Here is a 22564-nt window from a genome sequence, read left to right on the forward strand (position 1 = left end):
AGCTCCTTAGGCCTAATTCAAGGTACGATTTCGGCTACTGGCGTGCCATTTAATAGGAATTAGTTTCGGTCAAGGATTGGCCACCACTACACTATTCTGTCAACGAGATATTACAAAGTGCTCAGTTTACTTTTACACTATCAAAGTACTTGTGGCTGAATATATATAATAATAATAATAATAATAATAATAATAATAATAATAATAATAATAATAATGGTGATGATGATAATGATAATAACAATAACAATAATAGTAATAATAATAATATCTTTTTTCTTTCTTCGTCAGTTTTATGTTCACTTGTATTAACGACTTACAGTTCAATGCGCTGTAGAGGAGGATTTTATCTTTTGACCAATAGCCTACTAAAAGGAACACATTGAGGGCCTACTGGTCGTGTGGTTAGCATAGCACAGGACTACCACTGAGACAACAGAGGACAGTACAAGACAAGGGACGTACACCCAGTTCTGTGGACGTAAGCTAATCTCTTTCATTGACCACGCCGAGAATCGATCGAAGACTGGTTAATTAGACGCGCATGCATAACCAAGCAACAAATAATAATAATAATAATAATAATAATAATAATAATAATAATAATAATAATAATAATAATAATAATAATTGCTCCGGATTTCTTCACAATACCATGATTCTCCGTCATCCAAATTTACCTGGTATGCTGATATACGAAAAGTGGTGGTGAAAAGTTAATTTTGATTGGAGAGGATGCGTTTCGTTACTTTCTGAAATTGATGATGATGGTGGTGGTGGTAGTAGTGGTAGCGTTTTTTTTTATTTTATTGGGTTATTTTACGACGCTGTATCAACATCTAGGTTATTTAGCGTCTGAATGAAATGAAGGTGATAATGCCGGTGAAATGAGTCCAGGGTCCAGCACCGAAAGTTACCCAGCATTTTGGTAGTGGTAGTGGTGGTTTGTTATTGATGATGATGATGATGATGATGATGATGATGATGATGATGATATAAGCTTCCTAGAATATAGGAAAGAATATACGTGTACGTCCTCATATAGTTCGAGCTCCGACGTCTGTATAATTAGTCTACGTAAGATTGTCTCTCACTGTTTTTTTAAGTAAGAGGTAATTTAAATTTCTCATACCTTCACTAATCTTTTTGTAGACTTGAAAGTGTGTCTCTATAGGAGAAATAAGATTTTTTAATTGAATTTAGTTAACAAACTATCTCGTGTCTATATTTACAGGTTGCATTTAATGTCAATTCAATTTCGTTGGCACAATATTTTATCAACGTGTTTGTCAAAATCAATTATTTTACAACAGCAAACTAAAAGCCATCATTCCGGTATTCATTAAAATCACGAATATGGCCGGAGAATTCAGTGACCTGTCGACGATTGCGTGTCCGTAATGGTTCGAGGGTTGGTCAACACAGTTTGAGTTCTTTTGAGAAGCTTGTAGCAAAATTTAAGGAACTGGTTTGTAAACAAATTGGAAGGCCTATCGTGAAAACAAAATGTTAAACGTGCTTAGGTTTTAGACGAAAGGTATAAATTAGATGATCAGAATCAATAAGGAGCATGTAGTCTGTAGTGTTAATAATGATAGCAAGATTTGGAAATGAACAGTACAATACATGGTGAATTCTAAGAAGACAAAGCGATATAGCTATAAGAAATTATCTTTCTTTGCGAACAATGCCTTCAAGTGAAATTCTAGTGACTAGATAGTGTGAACAGACTACAGACGAAGCACATTTTCAACTCAATGGTAGAGTAAGCATAATATAATTACATACTTTGATAACACTGGTCAACAATGATTTTCTTAAATAAATAATTTCGGGTGTTTCTTATGTATTGGTATCTGCTGATTCCAAAAATGAAGTCAGAAAATTTCCATCATCCACCATTTTTTTTAATTTTGAAAATAAATTTGTTCCTCTTTATTAGCATTTGTGATGTATAACATGCTGATTAGAAGGCGTATTTTACATTTACATTTCATTACATTGTGACTTGTAACGTTTGGCATTGTTACCTGTGAATTCACGAATAATAATAATATTTCCCTCACAAAACTGTGATTTTAAGGTAAATTTCCCAAATGAATAGAAGCTTTCTTTAAAGAAACAAGCTAATCATGTGCTCTCTTCCGTTGTCAATTGAATTATGATAGAAGTATATAATACCGTGCCTAATAGTGCATTGTAAGGAGTAGTGTATAAATGTATAATGTAAAAGAAACATGTCTTGAAAATGTCTTATAGATAGAAACAACTTCTGTTAAGTGTGTAGTGAGCTAACTTTAAAATGAGAGGCCAAATATTATTCCTCTAGTTAGAAGAGCTTATGGCTGTTATTTTAACAACAAAATAGACCAGAACAAGACATGGGCCCCTGAAAATCTGTTGTGCTAAATGGGTAGCACTTTTAACTGGCTGGTTAAAAGGATCCCGTCATATCCCTTTTGCAGTCCCTATGATATGGCGCGAACTAAGGATCATTTGACAGACTGTTATTTCTGCTTGACAAATATATCTGGATTAAATTCGAAGTCCAGACACTGTTAAATATCAATATTTAGTTTCGGCAATTCGGCCTTTGCTTCATAGGCCAGGATTTCCCATATCAACTCCACCAGATGACATAACATTGATTGAAGTAATTCAAAGTGTTCCTGATGTTCAGAATGAATTATAAAATGATCCAGATTTTGTGGAAGATGGTACTATAAAAGAACTTCACTTTCTAACACAGGAGGATTTAAATGATTTGGTTCGGGATCTTGGTTTAAGTAAAAGCAAGGCAGAATTACTCGCCTCAAGATTGAAAGGCTAGACGCTGCTGCAGGTAACACCAAAGTAAGTTTCTTTTGCCAACGCCAAAAGGAATTTGAGCATTTGTTTTCTAAAGAGGAGGACCTAGTTTTCTGCAGTGATGTTGAGAATTTGTTCGAGTCACTGGGTGTTGAGCATAAACCTGAGGATTGGCGTTTGTTCATAGACTCCTCGAAAAAAGTTTGAAAGGAGCGTTACTACACAATAGAAACAAATATCCATCCATTCTTTAGCCCATGCAGTTGGTATGAAGGAAAATAATGAGAATATGAAGCTCTTACTAACCACTATCAGGTGTGACAATTTTTCTTGGCAGATATGTGGGGATTTGAAAGTAATAGCTATCTTACTTGGGTTACAGCTTGGCTATACTTCTGCAAGTTGGATAGCAGAGCCAAAAGTAATCATTACATAAAAAAGAACTGGCCAAAGAGAGAATCATTTTAATCCGGACAAGATAATGTTCTTCACCAACCATTTGTAAGTTCTGAAAAAATATTATTGCCTCCACTGCATATCAAACTAGGCTTGATTAAGAATTTTGAGAAAGCAATGGATCGTGATGGCAGTGCATTTCTCTTCCTGAAAAATAAGTTCCAAAGAATCAGTGAAGCTAAATTAAAAGAAGGAATATTTGTTGATCTCAAATAAGGGAACTGATGAAAGATACGCAATTTGAAAGCAGTTAAATATGCAAGAAGAAGCTGCATGGGTGTATTTCAAAAATGTTGTCACGAACCTTTTAGGAAACTTCAGTTCTGGGAACTATAGAGAACTTTCGGTGAGATGATTGAGAACTACAAGATCATGGGATGTAATATATCTTAAAAAATACACTTCTGCATCCCATCTCGATTTCTTTCCTGAAAACCTAGGGGCTGTGAGCGACGAACACGGGAGTGTTTCCACCAGGACATCGTGTAAATGGAAAGGCTCTACCATGGTAAATGGTGTCCAAATATGTTGGCAGACTATTGTTGGAGACTGAAAAAAAATGTTCCTCAAGCAAAGTACAGCCGAAAATGTGCTTCGGATACATTTTAGGTCAATAAATGTAATTTCAGCTAAGATATCGTAATACTAAAATGTATAGATACGAAAAATGTTTTTCATGTGATTAGTCTAAAACCCTGGGTGATGGAAAAGTTCTGTAAAAAGATTCGAAATCAGCATAAAAAAAGTCACTTAGAATCACCCATTGTTTCCCATTTAACAGACAAAATTTTAAATTTTGTTGACCAGTGTAATCCAACAATCAACGTTCAGCCATCAAAATGAACTTCATGATCTGAAAGTTAGTTTGTTGTGGTATGGTTTCATCACAGAAACACACATTCTATTAAGAGATTGAAGACAGAATTACGAAATTAGTTACTGGACAAAGTTATCTTAATATGCTTCGTATGTGTGCGATACCATTATTGCCAGATGAATATATTAAAAATATATTCATTTACAAATGAGCACCTCGCCACATTGCGCGGGAATTTAGTGTTTATACACTTGATGATAGCGAGTTGTTATTTGGAGAGATGAAGACGTGAATTTTATTAATGATAGGAATTGCTTGGCATATGCCTTTTAGTTGGGGAAGATCCCAGAAAAACCCAACCACATAATCAAAACAAGCAGAATTAAAAATCACGCCCAAGCACAGATACCAGATATTAACTCTGAGGATTTCTGGTTGCAAAATGACTTAAAAGAAAATATATTTTTCAGCAAATCTACGCCAATTCGTCGATTGAAAGAATTCAACATGCAAAACGTAGCAGCTATTCCAGAACACTGACACAGAGTTGCTGAAGTAGCTTATAAAATAGCTGTAAGATATCCATTTCAATAATTATTTAAAGAAAGCACTATACACAGTAAACTATCAATTTCTGGATTTAGAAAGAGAAAGTATTTTGAACGCTGCAAAAATTGACTTCGGGATTTAGAAAGAGAAAGCACTGTGACGCTGCAAAATATTAATTTCGGGATTTTGAGACAGAAAACTGTGACGCTGTAAAATATATGTGTGTGTGAGTGTGAGTGTGAGTGTGTGTACCCACTTCTCTTTGCGTGATTCGGATTCCGCATACTGCCGATAGATGGCAGGACTGTAACTCATTTTCATGTACGCTGCAAAATATAAACTTCGGGATTTAAAGAAAGAAAGTAAGTACTGTGACGTTGCAAAATACCGAATTCGATATTTAGAAAGAAGAAATAATATGACGCTGCAAACTATGTAAATCGGGATTTAGAGAGCAAAAGCAATATGACGCTGCAAAATATCTAATTCGAGATTTAAATAGAAAAATTAATGTGACACTGCAAAATAACGAATTCGGAATTTAGAGAGAAAAAGTATGTGACGTTGCAAAATATCAAATTCGGGATTTAGAGAGAAAAAGTACTGTGATGCTGCAAAATATCGAATTCGGGATTTAGAGAAAGTAATGTGACACTGCAAAATATTGAATTCGAGATTTAGAGAGATAAAGTACTGTGACGTTGCAAAATATCAAATTCGGGTTTTGGGAGAAAGTACTGTGACGCTGAAAAATATCAATTTTGGGACTTAGAGAGAGAAAGTACTGTGACGCTGTAAAATATCAATTTCGGGATTTAGAGAGAGGAAGTACTATGATGCTGCAAAATATCGATTTCGGTATTTAGAAAGGGAAAATACTAAGACGCTGCATAATACCAACTTCGGGATTCTGAGAGCGAAAGTACTATGACGTTGCAAAATATCAACTTCATGATTTAGAAAGAGAAAATACTGTGACGCTGCAAAATAGCAACTTCAGGATTTAGAAAGAGAAAATACTGTGACGCTGCAAAATAGCAACTTCAGGATTTAGAAAGAGAAAATACTGTGACGCTGCAAAATAGCAACTTCAGGATTTAGAGAGAGAAAATACTGTGACGCTGCAAAATATCAACTTCATGATTTAGAAAGAGAAAATACTGTGACGCTGCAAAATATCAACTTCATGATTTAGAAAGAGAAAATACTGTGACGCGGCAAAATAGCAACTTCAAGATTTAGAAAGAGAAAATACTGTGACGCTGCAAAATAGCAACTTCAGGATTTAGAAAGAGAAAATACTGTGACGCTGCAAAATAGCAACTTCAGGATTTAGAGAGAGAAAATACTGTGACGCTGCAAAATAGCAACTTCAGGATTTAAAGAGAGAAAATACTGTGACGCTGCAAAATAGCAACTTCAGGATTTAGAGAGAGAAAATACTGTGACGCTGCGAAGCATCTGCTTAAATTAGGAAGAGAAAGTACTGTGACGCTACAAAATACCAATTTCGGGATTTATAAAGGTAAAATATGGTCTAATGTGACGCTGCTAAATACCAACTTGGAAAAGGAAGAATGTGATACTGCAAAAAGATCTCATGTTTGTTAAAGAAAGTATTGCGATGTTCAAAATATTGATTTCTAAGTATATAAATTGTACCATCATGTTGCTAATTATAGATTTATAAACTTACTCGTACATTAAAAAATCATACATGTCTTCAGCATTCTTCATATCAAAATGTAAACTTCAGTACGTTGCCTGTTTGTTCGGCTGGTTGGCTGTCTGTGCAGCCCTGCACCCTATTTCTCAACAATTAGACCAATTTTGTTAAAACCAGTCTACAAGTCAACATATTGAAGAAGTTAAAGATATCAATGAAATATAATAACATTTACTGTAGTATTGGTAGCAATTTACTCAAAATCGGTTCTAACGGCTTTGTTTCTCGTATTTCAGACAAGTGTTGCCGTCTGTGGAGCCTGGATATCTGCAAGACCTGATTCCAAAAGAGGCACCGCACACACCTGAGAAATGGCAGGAAATTCTCGCAGACCTGGAACGCGTCATTATGCCCGGGGTGAGTTGCTCATACACACCGTTGGAGTATAGGCCTACGTACTAGATAAATGTAACTGCGATAAAATAAAAAGTAGCAATTAAAATGGTCATCTATTTATTTTTGTCAATATAACGAAAAGTGACTTAGGGTAAACTACATGTTATATTATGCAACTTAGTCTCTTCTGCGGCCTCGGTACAGGACGGCTGAATATACAGTATCTTAAATGTTTTAAGTTGCTCTTCGGCTGTTCGTACTTTAAAATGAAATTTATATTAATAATAGATTCCTGTTAGGACGTTTGAAGGGATAATACTGATCGAGATTCCCGCTAACGAGAATTTTTATAAGTTAATATCAACATGAATACTGTTATTATTCACCGCAAACTCGATTTATAACTCTGCCATTCATAGGGTAAGAATAAGGTAGCATAGAACACATTTTGTTGCAGGTGACACATTGGCATTCACCACAGTTCCATGCATACTATCCCACTGCAAACTCTTACCCAGGAATTGTTGGAGAGATGATGAGTGCCGCCATTGGCTGCATTGGCTTCAGCTGGGTATGTATAAGATTTACAGAACACTGACACGAGGCTAAATGTGTTTCCGTTTTTTTTTCTATAATCTTCTCTATCCAATTAATTAAATAAATTGTATACCAAGAAATATCGGAGACATCGTTATCAAAGATTTGAGTACTTTGGTGCGTTACGTCCTCAGTCTATTGAGGGTTTTTTAATCAACGCTAGACTTAAAAAATAGCTACAGGCCTAGCTTATAATGGTCATCATAAAGAAATCACTGCTATGATACATCACACAAGAACAATATTTAAGAAACACAATATAATAATCAGTCCTTTTAAAGGAATATATTCGTAAATCTCTATTTCCGTGTCGATAATCATTGCCTCATAAGTGGTGACTTCTTGGTATCACTTGTGTGGTTCAGATCTGTTTACGGACAGTTAATTAAACAACAAAAATCGTGTATACATACAAATTAAAAACATTTAGATCTTTCCAATAATGCGTTGACAGATAATTATTAACCTAATACATTTTAAGGAATAGTTTTGTAGTTTTGGTAAGGGTTCTAAATGAAGTACTATTACTTAAACGTTTTTTTACAAGGTAAGTTTATTTTCTCCGGCAACAAAAATAGTGAAAAATTCAAAACACATAGAATAACAGGCTGCAGAGAAAAATGGAATAATCTTTCACTCACAATCTATCAAGATAGAATGCCGTAAAACAACTATGGCTGCAAGTGGAAGCCTACTTCACCGAAATAAATGCTGGTCGCCCAAAAATCGCTGCAAAAATCTCTGCAATGATTAATAATTCATAAATCGTGAAGTAGGACTAGATAAAATGAGTAAAGCGTGAGAGATGATGCTGATGATCATTATTGTTATTATTATTATTATTATTATTATTATTATTATTATTATTATTATTATTATTATTATTATTATTCGCAGATAGTGAACATGAATAAAATTCTTCTAATTCTGAAAGGGAATAAGTGAACTGATGGACTATCAATTTACAAATTTTTGAATATGAAGGATACTAACAAAGTGAGGCGCACGATGTCGTCGCGATTAAGGCGTACCTCTGCAAAGCGGAAGGTCGTGGGTTCGATTCCCGATGACGTAATAGGTATTCAACGATCTGCTGAATAATAGGGAAACATTGTTACAAATCCAGTTTAACGTTCGAACATAAAATTTAAGAAATCACTCATTATTACACTACAAAAACCAAACACATGAAAATTCACTATTGTAAAAAGTCTTTTAAATTCAATTAATTATGTAAAATATGGTATTTAGACTTCAGTAGTTTCTATATTAAATACAAACTTTTTAATTAAAATGTTGAAGACAGTCTATTTGAAATAATGTTTCTATTTGTTGCTTTTTAATGTTCATTTTTTACACTCTACATCTTATACCTTATTTTCACCTGTACTTATCTCTTCTTTATTTTTTCTATTTTTCATTTGCAATCTGTATTTCTCTTTTTTCATTTCCTAATTGTTATAGCAGTAAATATATCGTAAGTAATTATAATATTGTAGTGTCTATTGTAATTGAGAATTTTTCCTATTATAGGCAAATAAATAACAATGTAATTAATTAATTAATTTTCCCCATAGATCTCATTTTTCCGGCCGCACTATGGCCTTAGGGTTTACTCAGCCCTTAACAGAAATTAATAAGCCTACAAGGAGCATTTGCTTTGGGGTAAAGGAACGGGCAGGTCTGACATCACTACTGTAATTAATGCCGATTGTCTGTAAAGGTGACAGCCTTAACCTCCTGCCACCCTCTGGGCCGATCTGGCCTATAATGGTTTGGCGTTTTTACACTAACAACTGCGTGTGTGTCAACATGTAGGATAAAGTTGCCTAATTCCGTGATACTCCTAATTCCGTGATACGTTTTTTCCACTCAATGTCACGGGATTGAATATCTTGTTAGGAAGTTCACCGATGTCTCAAAAGTAGGCGAAAGATGCATTCTTTCGAGAAAGATGTCTGGCACTATGGTCGAGCAGCAAAGCTTTGACTGATGTTCAATTTTAAAAAAGTATCACGGGATTAGGGGTATTACGGAAGTAGGCAACTTTACCCTACAGTATATTTAAATCTTTATCTTGGCTGCAACTTAGTAACCGTAGAACACTTCATTCGCTGTCTCTTCTGTTTCGAGTTCTCCACACTTCTATTCCAGATTATCTTCGTTCCCGGTTTAACAACTTATCCTCCAATCACAATCTAAGCACCAGGTCACAGAAGAGCCAAATCCTAACAATTCCTGCCCACAGAACATCCCACTATTCAGCCTCTTTTATTGTCCCAGTCCCTCGTGAATGGAATTCTCTACCTCAGAAGATAAGGGGCTGCCAGACAATAACCACTTTCAAGAAAAGGCTAAACGATTTCTTACGGGTGCAGTCAAATTGAAGTTATAATTGTGATCGAGTTTAATAATTTAATTTAATTTAGGTATGAGTATCATTACCTATTACTGTTATTATTAGTATTATTATTATTATTATTATTATTATTATTATTATTATTATTATTATTACATAATTATTTTATTGGTGTTGTGAAGATAAAAAGAATTGTCATTATATTATGTTAATGATGTATTATATTGTCTTGTATTGTAGTATTGTATTCCTTTGAATTGTATTGTATTAATTATGTTATACTCATAGCATTGTAGTAATTTTCTATCATACTGGTTGAGCGGAAAAGAAGGCCGAATGGCCTTAACTCTGCCAGTTAAATTAAACCATTATTATTATTATTATTATTATTATTATTATTATTATTATTATTACTATTATTATTATTATTATTATTATTATTATTATTTACCTTCATAGTTTTCTTTCCCTGAGTTTAAAGTTATAAAGAATTAAAAACAGGAACGCAAAGGAGCGTTAACGTTTGCGAACGCACAAAAATGCGCCTTCAACCTTAAAAATTCGATATCCTGAAACCACGACCATTCTCATAATTAAGGAAAACCATCCTCTGTATACTTACTTACTTACAAATTGCTTTTAAGGAACCCGAGGGTTCATTGCCGCCCTCACATAAGCCCGCCATCGGTCCCTATCCTGTGCAAGATTAATCCAGTCCCTATCATCATACCCCACCTCCCTCAAATCCACTTTAATATTATCCTCCCATCTACGTCTCGGCCTCCCCAAAGGTCTTTTTCCCTCCGGTCTTCCGACTAACACTCTATATGCATTCCTGGATTCGCCCATACGTGCTACATGCCCTGCCCATCGCAAACGTCTGGATTTAATGTTCCTAATTATGTCAGGTCAAGAATACAATGCGTGCAGTTCTGCGTTGTGTAACTTTCTCCATTCTCCTGTAACTTCATCCCTCTTAGCCCCAAATATTTTCCTAAGCGCCTTATTCTCAAACACTCTTAACCTATGTTCCTCTCTCAGAGTGAGAGTCCAAGTTTCACAACCATACAGAAGAACCGGTAATATAACTGTTTTATAAATTCTAACTTTCACATTTTTTGACAGCAGACTAGATGATAAAAGCTTCTCAACCGAATAATAACACGCATTTCCCATATTTATTCTGCGTTTAATTTCCTCCCGAGTGTCATTTATATTTGTTACTGTTGCTCCAAGATATTTGAATTTTTCCACCCCTTCGAAGGATAAATCTCCACCATCCTCTGTATGCCATTGCATATTCTAAAATACAGGAATGACGTGGAGTTTATGTTCGAACATCGCAGTCTGTTAATGTTGCAGTTTTTGCACAAGATATTTTAGTAATGCGGAATGAACAATTTATGAACGCTGCGTGTTCACAGATAACAAGCCCGGCATGTACGGAGCTGGAGGTAGCCATGATGGACTGGCTGGGCAAACTGCTGGATCTCCCCAAGGAATTTCTCAACTGCTCCGACGGCCCGGGGGGAGGCATCATCCAGGTACGCCAACAATTACTGTGGATTGCTATTCGCCTTATTGATGATAATGTACTGTTTGTCCTTCCGTAACAACAAACATGTTTATCTTTCAAAAATTGGTTTTCAGTAAAATTTTGATTACTTTTTTCCAAACATTAATTAACGGTTTCAATATACATAAAATGTGATGTATGGCTTGGTTTTCAATTAATATAATTGTTTACATACAAGGACGAACATACAGCTTCTAAAATCACAGACAAACTGAAAAAATTAATTTTCATAACTAGGTACTTGAAATATCAGTAACAGAAATTAATATGGAAATGTGAATTTTTTACAATTAATTCCCGTGGAAAAAATTCGAAAGACAAATACAGACGCATTGGAATAATCAAATATGACTTTCTTCTAACCGGAGAGCGACGAAGAGAAACAGCGTAATGGAAAAACAGAATGGAAGCAAGAGAGAAAATGGACTAGTCAACATTTCTATATTTCCCACAAACAATTCGTCCGATGTTTAATAAGTATACTTGTACTGGCATAAAAGTTACGTTACATTTGATATAAATTCTAAAATTAAGTTACATCTTCACATTAATGCTATCTTCTTAATTCGCTGCAACAACAAAACAATCTTAAAAAGAGCTATCCCTTAAGAGTTTGCATAAAATAAATACTACAAAAATGACCTTGAAATTTAGCTAAATAATTAAATGTAAGAAACAAAAGATGGGGTTGAAGTAAGCGTTCAAGTATTTGATTATAATAGTACCTTAGAAATTGAACATTTCTGTAGTACCAAATGATTACCATTCGCGTAGCTCAGGTGACAGGCATGTTAGTCTGCGTTCGGGGGTGGGTTCGATCCCCGCTTGAGCTGTTTACGTGGCTGGGATTTTTCCCAAGCGTAAGGCGAATTTCAGGTAATTTGTGGCAAACCCTCGGCATCACCTCGCCAAATGCCATCTCCTTATCACCAATTCCATCGACGCTAAATAACATAGTGGTTGATATAGCGTCGTTTAATAACCAACTCAAATAAAAAATAAAAACAAACATTTCGGAGTAGTGATATTTCGTGGTCATGTGGTTAAAGGCTCATTCACAATGAAAATTAAACATAACTTAAGCGTTAACTTAAGAATATAAATGTTACGGTAAAATCAAGAAGTCATACCATCATTCACAATGGGAACATAAACATAACCGCAAAGATACTTGGTAACCATGGAAACATAACAACGACGCCATTTCCTCATATTCTGTCGTATACTTCAGCGCTCCACGATTGTGTTCTGTTTGCAAATCACGTAAGCATAAGCATGAAAGTTTGGAGTTTGCAAACTTTCATATTAACGTCTTACGTTAATGTTTATGTCAATGCTTATGTGAATCATTGTGAATGAACCCATTTGGTAGCCTGGGCGCAAACTTCTGTATTTATGTTACGCCATTTCCTCATATTCTGTCGTATACTTCAGCGCTCCACGATTGTGTTCTGTTTGCAAGTCACGTAAGCATAAGCATGAAAGTTTGGAGTTTGCAAACTTTCATATTAACGTCTTACGGAAATGTTTATGTCAATGCTTATGTGAATCATTGTGAATGATCCCATTTGGTAGCCTGGGCGCAAACTTCTGTGTTTATGTTACGGTTATGTTTAATTTTCATTGTGAATGGGCCTTAATATCATGGAAGACCACCGCTTACATCACTTGACAAATACGAAATAAGCCACACGCATCCACAACACATAATTAAATTTCTTCTTCCTCACTGGAAATTGAACGCCAATCCGCTGGATTTGTGACCGAAAGTGCTGCCACTTGAATCGAAGTTAAAACGTTGGTGTTGTAATTAGGATACGGATTGGAAGAAAATCCAGGGTTCAATTCCGGGATTTTTCTCGTTGCCGAAACTTGCAGGACGGCCCCGGGGTCCACTCGGCCTCCTGTAAAATTAAGCACCAGGTCTTTCACGGAGGTAAAGCCAGTCAGAGCGTGGTGCCGATCAAACCACCTCATTGTAGTGCCGAGGTCTACCTTTAAGCCTCCATATAGCGCCTAAGGGAAATTACCTTTACTCTCACCTCAGTGGCGGTTCCTAGGGGAGAGAAGGGAGGAACGTCCTCCTCACATTTTCTTCTTTTAAAAGTAAATACCAAATAAAATATGTGCCTTGAAATTCGAGGAAGATTCGATCATTTTTAAGTTCACAGCTATAAGAAAAACTCGGATGATCCAGTTTTAAACGACGCGCGCTCGTGTGCTGTAGAAAACTGTGAGAAAGATGCGAGATTGTCTGTGTGGAGGAAAGGCACTCCATTCCTCCTCTACTGCAGTTAACACACATAGACAACAGCGCACTAGCGGCCAGAGAAAGAAGCAGAGTTTTAAAGCAAGTAAATGAACTTAGAGGGAGGAGATCCTCCTCTGAATCAGTCATGGGCGGGAAATAGAAACCGACTAGTCGTGCAGCAAGCTCGCTATCGCTTCCACCTAACGATGCTGCATTCAACCGGACTATAACACATCTAGGAGGAGACATAACAAAAACAGTTTTAACGCAACGCTATGAAAGACACCATATAAACTTTTTTTAAAATTATAAATCAAGAATATTATTCATTGCACTTTATATAGGCTACTATTCATGGTTTGAAACTTTCGTGGAAGTTAATTTAATGTTATGTTTTATTTAACGACGCTCGCAACTGCAGAGGTTATATCAGCGTCGCCGGATGTGCCGGAATTTTGTCCCGCAGGAGTTCTTTTACATGCCAGTAAATCTACTTACATGAGCCTGTCGCATTTAAGCACACTTAAATGCCATCGACCTGGCCCGGGATCGAACCCGCAACCTTGGGCATAGAAGGCCAGCGCTATACCAACTTGTCAACCAAGTCGACTACTTTCGTGGATATTTGAAAGTTAAAGTCGGGTTTATGTAAAACAAAGAGGAAGTAGTTCTACTTAGTTGGCCCCTGAAATTCACTTCTATTCATTGTTTACTAGACAGGGAAACAGCCAAGTTGTCAGTTTTGTACAAATATGTTTGAAACTGAAAGTAGGTACTCCAAACTACATCATTTTAACATAAAAAATTAATCGGCCACCGGCAGCTTTGAACAATAATGATAGTATGACTTTACAAGAACTGACATTCTTCAAAAGCATGTGATACTGAACTTGTAAAATGTACATGTGGCAACACAGACCAAGTGGGTGGTGCAGTGTTCTCGCTTTCCTCAGATTATTTCCCATTCCCATTTCCATTTCCGTAAAACGGTTCCGGTTACGAGTTAGTAGCTAGTCTCTTTCAACACGTGTGATGCTGTAGTGTGCTCGAAAAATGCTACGAGGTTGTGAATTTCCTTGTAATTGTTAATTTGCGCAATTATTCAACAATGAATGGAAGTGAAAACATAATATATTTTGGACAATTTAGGAGATTCAGTTTACAAGAACAGATTATTGCTATACAGAAGGGAAGGCCAACCGCAACACTACCTGGTGTTACATGTATGCATGTAGGCTGATTTGTAGCATGTTTCATTCAAGAAGGTGTCATTTCGTGCTGTTAACTTCCTTCCTCCTCTTAATAAATATGCAGGAGCCGCCACTGCCTCACCTTAAGAATTACGGTTAAACTCAAGAATATCTATCCTCACATTATCCATATGAAATGTCAAAATTGTCTTTTCCGTGTATGTCTGAAAACTTTGAATCATACAAATGCAACTCTACACTTATGGTAATAGAAACCAGCAAATCGTGAAGAAATGCAGTTGCTGTCCTCGTCAGGTCGCCCCGCAGCTATTTATGGCCCCATGAACTTGACTTAGTGGAAAACTTTCCCTGCTGTACTCATGTCCAATGCTAAGGCCGAGTCATGTTTGTGAAGTGCGCGCGACAACTCGATTATTGGAGAGGTCAAGTGACCTGTAAACAATCCTGCCCTGTCTGTCTGAGCAGTGAAACTCATTTAGTCCAAAAGTTATTATCCGGGATGATAGTATGACATTATTCGCGCACGAAAACGTATTGAAGGACATGAAAGTTGTTTGTTACAAAATTACGAACGTAAATTGAAGAATAATTTTAGAAAGTAGAAGATATTGAACGACCGTTTTTGAAACACTTTATTTTGGGTAGGCCCTATTTCTCTGGAATTGCGGAATATCACGAAATTTTCTGCCTGAAACCTGTATTTTGAGTTCAAAGTTCAGATGGTGAGGAATTAAAGCTGAAATAGAATCGACGTCATCATCTTCACCCCCATTATTATTATCAGCATATAGGCTATATATATATGCCCCAAATAGAAAGGCCACAATTTCTATTTGGAATTAGTTAAATTTATCCGCCGTCTTTTAGGAGACGCAATTATAGTTCTTTTTCAAAAATAATCAAGATCAAACACTAACAACATCGTGACTTTTGTCGTCATTGCCATCAGACAATCATTAACGTAATCATAATAATATTGTCATCATCATTAACATATCCGTCATTAATAAAATCGTTGTCATAATTTTTATCGTAGCTGACGTTGCCTCATCATCATAACCACACCACAATTTTTTATATAATCAGTCTAGACTTCGAAGTTCAGGTCCCAGTGGGAGAGAGATAGGTTAACTGATAGCGGAGTATTGGACGGAGGTATGGGAACACGCTTGTTTACTTTTTCCATTTAGCTGGTTGGACGTTCGTACATACAGTAAAATTATTTAGTCCTGACAGTCGCCGGCAATGTGCGCCTGAGTCAGGCGAGTCCATTTAGTTACGCCAAGGGGTATTTGGGTTAGTCAATCGCTTGCCTTCAGAGCGATCGGATGTCATGCGTGCGGTAGAGCGGTGTGTTTCCACTACAGTTAAGCTGTACTGCATTTCTTCACTGACCGCTCGCTCTTATCTCTACTCCGGAGCTCTCTCCACTACTCCTATGACTTCCCTTCTTTCTTCGAGCTCTCAGGACTAATAAATCGGTCTGTACTAGCACTGAAGCTGGAAGAGTAGAGAGAACGCGAAGTCATTTTTAAGTGCAAACTGAAATAGTTAATTAATTTGCCTACCGATTCCTCTACATTATTAGAAATTACTTTAATCATTCTACGCTTCATGTCATTATGCGAAAATCTGTGCTCTCTGCCTATCCCTCTTACGCGCAAGTAAACAAATCCGTACCTATAGTCAAGGAACAGCAAACCTGTTTCATCGGGCAACAAGTTTCGCTCTCTGTTAATCACACTTTACAGGTATTATTATTATTATTATTATTATTATTATTATTATTATTATTATTATTATCCTAAAGTATTATGACTTGTGATAGATTGTACGCCTAATACAATATTAGACCCTATATTTTCCACTGGCTCTTTTAATCCTTCCGTAAGTATGATATTATTTGAATGGATCAGTGGAAAAGGGGCCCATGCTACAAAAACTAAATTTTGTAGGAGAATCATTTATTTCACTGAGATTCTCTCTCTTCAAGTGAAGAGGGGGCATTTATAACCGGTAGAAACATACCAGAAGGCTGGAAGTTCATAAAAGGGGTTCTAGATGGCAAAATCTGTCGGATTATCGAAGAAACTAAAAATCGACAGAAATGTGGCATGGGCCCCTTTTCTACTGGACCCCTTAATTCATAAAACAAGCAGTGTGCCTATAAAATGTAGTGCTGAGATATGACAGAAATCACAATTATTTCGTCATATCTTACATTAAATTGCTAGTGCTCAAAATATGACTTAATAGTTTTCGTAATGACAAATCGGATGGTATTTTCTCTTCCACGTTTATGAGCGGTATAAATTACATAAACACACAAAATCATTGCAAAAAAAAAAAGCGCGCTCATTAACTATAAACAAAAAGCTCCATATTATATACGTTAATCATTGCAAAATTAAAAATCAGATCTAGAGTAATAATTTCTGTATCCTCCTCTAATTATGTTCATGCTTTAATGAGTTGTTTACGAAACGTTGCTCGAACTATTACTACCACAATAGAGATGAAAAAATGAAGGACGATTCGTAAAATAAAATGACTAAAAGGTTTGTTTCCTTTGTTGTGTGTGTGTTATATTTTCAACTTTATTCTGCAATGAAAAAGTCCCACAATAAATCTTTGTGGTGAATGCATCATTTATTTATTTTTAGAGCTGATGATATAGCAAATATATCAAACATTGACCTTGTAAGTGTCTTTAGCACTTCCTTGCAGATTTCATTTCCTAATAGCAATAATTCATACTATATCCTCAATTCTCAGCTTGACACTGATGAAGCTGTATTGAGTATGAGTCTGCATATTATCACCTTGATGAATGCATTCCGCAGACAAGACATTGCAACCTACATTATGTGATTCCGTCACCAACAGATAATTTTCACGCTGGGCTCAAGATCTTTTTCTATACGTAGGTTGCGAGGCTTTGCGAGGCTGCCTCATCCGTGAGCCAATTCCAGCCGTTTCTTAAGCGATTAAAAGTGCTTCGCAGTGATTAACTCGCTCCGTGTGGACTGTTCGTTGGTAAAGATGCCATCACGCAACTCGATGATACTTCCCCAATCGCCGCACACTAACTGGTGGCTCACGCTGCTTTACGTTCTTGCCTCTCTATTAAAAGAACAAAACCGCGAGGCAAACAACAAGCGAGACTGCCGCGGGAATTGGCCGCGCGTATCAACCTCGCTTCGTGAATACGCGGCTCAAGGTGTCAGGAAGCTGAGAAACATCTACAATGAACTCCAAACCTAGTAGCGCTTCTTTCAATTCAGTGTATGTAGATTCGCTAAAACAACTCAGAATTATTTCCTATTTTGGGAGCCTCAAACTACCCGCAATTAACTATTTTATAACCCATAACTTGTGAGGATGCCCTAAAACGTATAAATTCCCATCAAGGGATAGTGTAATTTTTTTCTGTCCTCAATAATCTTCTGTGTTCAAAATAAAAATTTTCCAGATTCTAACATTGCTTACCTAAATCTTTTGATGTTGGTTAGGTTAGGTTAGGTTAGGTTACAGATTAGATTAGGTTTCGTTGATTAGTTCGTCCAAACGTAACTTTCAAAATTCCTTTGCAGAACGAAAAGTTACATTTGTTGGGATCAAATTTCTGCACATTTAAAGGACAAAACTAAAATTTTTTCAATCATATTTTTTAACATAATACACTGCTCTCTTAAATTAATTGAGCATATAGGAAATTCAATCAATGGCCTTTCCTAAACACGCTATAATAATAATAATAATAATAATAATAATAATAATAATAATAATAATAATAATAATAATTTATTTATACTCGCAGAGTTAAGGCCATAGGGCCTTCTCTTACACTCTACAAGGTCACAAAGTATACAAGCTATGAGAATGTTTCATATAAAACAATTTTTATATCGGAAAGGAAGCAAAAACGAACAAAATTGTGTTAAACGTTTTTGTTTGAAATATCTTAAATAATTAATTAATCCAAGGTACGACAGCCCATGAACGACCATGACCGACCAGCCGGCTGCTGGCCTCACCTCCACATGCCGAAGCAGAGGTGGACGATCATCCAATCAGAATGAAGGTACCGTGTGGTTAGTACGATTATAGCTGGCTTTCGTAACCGGGTTTCGCTGTCTGTCGTAGCTTCCGAAGTACATCACGATGCTGGGTGGGCACCGGTCCCATACACTGACCGAAATTTAATGAGAAAATTTATTCCCCTATAAGGACTCGAACCACCTCGCATTCCGTAAACGGAGTCCTAGGCAGGATGTCTTTGTCTTAAAGAATATACCCCTGAAATTAATGACATTACTTACAGTTCAACCTGTATATTCATTTCGTAGGGGCTTTCGCTACAAATAGACGGCTCTGGGAGGTAGAATGAGTTGTTGGAAAAATACAGGACTTAGCACAGATTATATATGATAATTTGGAGGAATACTGAATGAGAATGTTAGGTGTAAACGAAAGAATCCGAGTAAAGTTATCCTGCAGCTATTTCGTTCATCGTCGATTTTAAACCATCTGCCCGGTTTTACTCATATAAGAGTCCGTCAATTGATTTACGGCTCGGTCTTCATAAATAGTAAGCCTATTACAGCAATTCTACAACACTATAGTATTCAATAGAGCTATTTCGTCTTGAATGTAAAAAAATGGCTGGGTGCATTTTCTTTCACTTGCCCATCGTGAGAATCGAAGAATTAGAACAGATACGAGTAGTTTGCCTTCACTGTTATTTCGGTTTAAAATCTATGTTATATTTTGATGACTGTTGTCGGAGAACAAAATAGTACAATGGGCTCAGAGAAACTTTCCTTTTTACATATTTCATTTTTTAATTGTTTTTCATCGTTTTCCACTTCATCTTATCCAACTGTTCATATTAATTTCTCTCTCCGCCTTTCCTTCCTTGTTTTCTTTTCTTCTTACTTTATCTGCATTTTCTTCTTGTTTTCTACAAACTTCCCTTTAACTTGTTATTGTATTTTATTTTTCTTTTTCCGAATAAATCACTGGGTCTTCAGGGCTCATTTTGGGATAATTCACCACTCCATGCTTTTCATCAGTTTCGCAATTCCATAATAATTTATTATCACCTTCACATATTTAACTAGATTATTATTGCAGGAACTAATCTAAAAGTATTAATAAAAATGCAAGTATTTATATTTTTTCTTAATCCGCTAAGGTGACACAGCTTTATATGTTACGTAAGAAAAGAGAGAAGTAAATGAGAGGTTCGGGAGTAAAGCATGGTAAGTGACGTTTTAGTGTTTTGAAGTTAATAGGTAGGTAGACATTTATACATGCAACAATTTGTATAGTTACCAGGAAGTTAAATTTATATACTTCTGCCATCTGTTGAGATGTTGGGAAATGAACTACTGCAGCAGACGCAGAATGTAAGATACCACATTATATGCTACATATCTCATTTTCGACCAAAATGTCAGTTACCATGTTTTACGCCCGAGCCCTTCATTAATGTTGACTACAGTAGCCGCATAATCAACACTAGAAAACGGACAATCTCAGATGATGAATGCGCAGATTCAAGAGATGTAATACATTATTCTTTGTATTATAATCATTATGCCCTCATTTCTGCTTTACCCTAGGATTTTAATGTGAATTAGCCTACGTACCTGGAATTAATGTAACATGTGCAACAGTTATAAAACTGAGTAACCGTTGAAGATTTAACGAGCAACAGTTTAGACTTTCGAAATAGGGGAAATCGTTTATTTGTATAAGGAAGTATAACAACGCGAATAAAAGCAATTAACGGAAGCACTCAACCCTCTCAACACGTGAAGATATTTTTATTATTTCCGAGCACTACGCTCCGCAGACCTTGGTAAAGAACAACTTTTACTGATTCTTTCAAGGCTGAAACGGATTTCTTGTAAAAACGAACTAATTTAAATTCGACAAGCTCAGACTAAGTGACGCAATTCATGTGACCATTATGTAACTCTGACTTACTAAATGATTACTTAAAAGTCTACATGTGCTTTCTGCGCAAATCATATAATTACACTCAGAGACAAGACTGTAGTACAAATTCTTGTGCAATGCCACGGTTTTATGTTATGCAAAAGGCTTCCGAGGTCTTACTATTATGTACGTAATTATAATAACTGCTTGAAGTTTCTACTGCCTCTGTTTCAATAAGTGCACGACGGACCCTATCCTACTAAGTGCTCCAACTGATCGAGCGAAAGCGTCGATGGACAATAAACTAGTGGTTACTTCTCTCATAGAAGAGCATGTCTATTTAGCGACAGAAATTTCTTATGAATGTAACTTCTTAAGTTGATAGGATACGTTAGTTTTTCGTTATTTTCAGATCCGGCAATACGGGAAATGCAAGCATTATAAAGAGAAAATATAATAGCCTATACCGAGAAATCTTACGCATCAGCATGTTTGCATACCTTATATTCCACTTGATCTATACAACTTTCGAACAACGAACCGATTTATTCGCCAGCATGAAACTACTATTAGATTCTAACGCTATGGTTTTAAACCTTGTATAGTGAAACAGACTCTGAAGGATAACTTAATGAGGTGTTTAGGCTATTGGGAGCCTGTGGAACTACACCAGCCATGAGACAGACTAAACTTATTACCGGAGACCCAAGACTTTACTTGACTAAACAACTCTAGAAATGAGAAGCTTAAGATGAGCAACCGCACTTCTTATCGCATGTCATTTGAATAAACATCCAATTTATTGGGTCTCACAGAGGAACTGGATGTTGGGTTATCAATTCTTAATCTGCTGGATTGTCCAGGCCGTATCAGGCAGTGAAATGTAGGGAAGTACATGTTGTCTTCTGAAGAGATTTAGGACATAAAACGCAGCAGTATTGTGAAGTGGTTACCACTATGGGCTCGTGGGATATCTATTTTAGGAGCACATAGTGAGCCGTGCGTAAGTGCTTCAATAGTTGAGGCGTTCAGAAGTCAACATGATTAACTCCACTTTTGGTTATTTCAGAGTTTTTAAGTTGGCAATGTATTAAATTGACCATATTTTCAATGGTCAAAGTGATTAACTCCATAGTTCAGTAAAAAGTCCACAGAATGAAATATTATTCTTGACTACAACACAGAATCAATTGTGTGTATTCAACTTTAGCCTTGTATATCTCAAAATCTTTCGAAAAGGAGTTAATCATGTTGACTTCTGAACGCCTCAGTTGTCTACGCCACTAATCGTGTAGAAGAAAAAGAAGAAGATCTAATTCAAGCTGGGTCTTCCGCTAGTAACCTTCTCAACATATGCAAAAAGCGTATCCGAATAATGGAGGTTTTATTGAATCACAGTGGGAGGTATCGTAATTATTTAGGTAACACGTGATTCTCTAAAAAAAAAAAAAAAAAAAAAAAAAAAACCCACCAGTTAGGGTTTACCGTAATTTCAATTTAGATCCCAAAAACAGGTAGTCTATTATGCGTCGTCTACGTAAGACAGGGAAATACTCCTTTATTAAAGATATAGTTATTATTAGAAAATATATGAAAATTACGTCTTCCACTTTAACTGGATTAATTAGTGCTTCTTGCTAAATCAGGATAAAATATTAAACTTTAATTCCATGCCTAATAATTAATTTCAGTTTACCTCGCTTGAATATGAAGGGGAGAAAACACCATTTCTATTCTTTCTCCCTTCTTTCTTTTTATTTGTGCCATGGCATAGTCCTTAACTTTTCATTACTCCCTCCGACTTTACGAGCATAGCTCATAGATGTCGCTAGTGCCGAGAAGCGTAGACCACTTAGTTTGTCAGAGATTATCCAGAGTGCACCACAGACAGTGGTATTATCAATAAATAGCCTATTATTACAGTAATCGACA

The 22564-nt window shown here is 36.1% G+C and overlaps 1 protein-coding gene across 1 annotated transcript in view; it reads left to right on the forward strand.

Moving 5' to 3' along the window:
• Window positions 1-22564, forward strand: part of LOC138706391 (aromatic-L-amino-acid decarboxylase-like) — a 63315-nt gene that overhangs the window by 23363 nt on the left and 17388 nt on the right. The window contains exons 3-5 of the mRNA XM_069835628.1: window positions 6593-6713; window positions 7150-7263; window positions 11073-11192. Of these exons, the coding sequence (XP_069691729.1) occupies window positions 6593-6713; window positions 7150-7263; window positions 11073-11192 (355 nt within the window). The remainder of the gene's footprint in view (window positions 1-6592; window positions 6714-7149; window positions 7264-11072; window positions 11193-22564) is intronic.

The sequence above is a fragment of the Periplaneta americana genome, chromosome 9 (genome assembly GCF_040183065.1).
Source record: "Periplaneta americana isolate PAMFEO1 chromosome 9, P.americana_PAMFEO1_priV1, whole genome shotgun sequence".
Classification (NCBI taxonomy): domain Eukaryota; kingdom Metazoa; phylum Arthropoda; class Insecta; order Blattodea; family Blattidae; genus Periplaneta; species Periplaneta americana.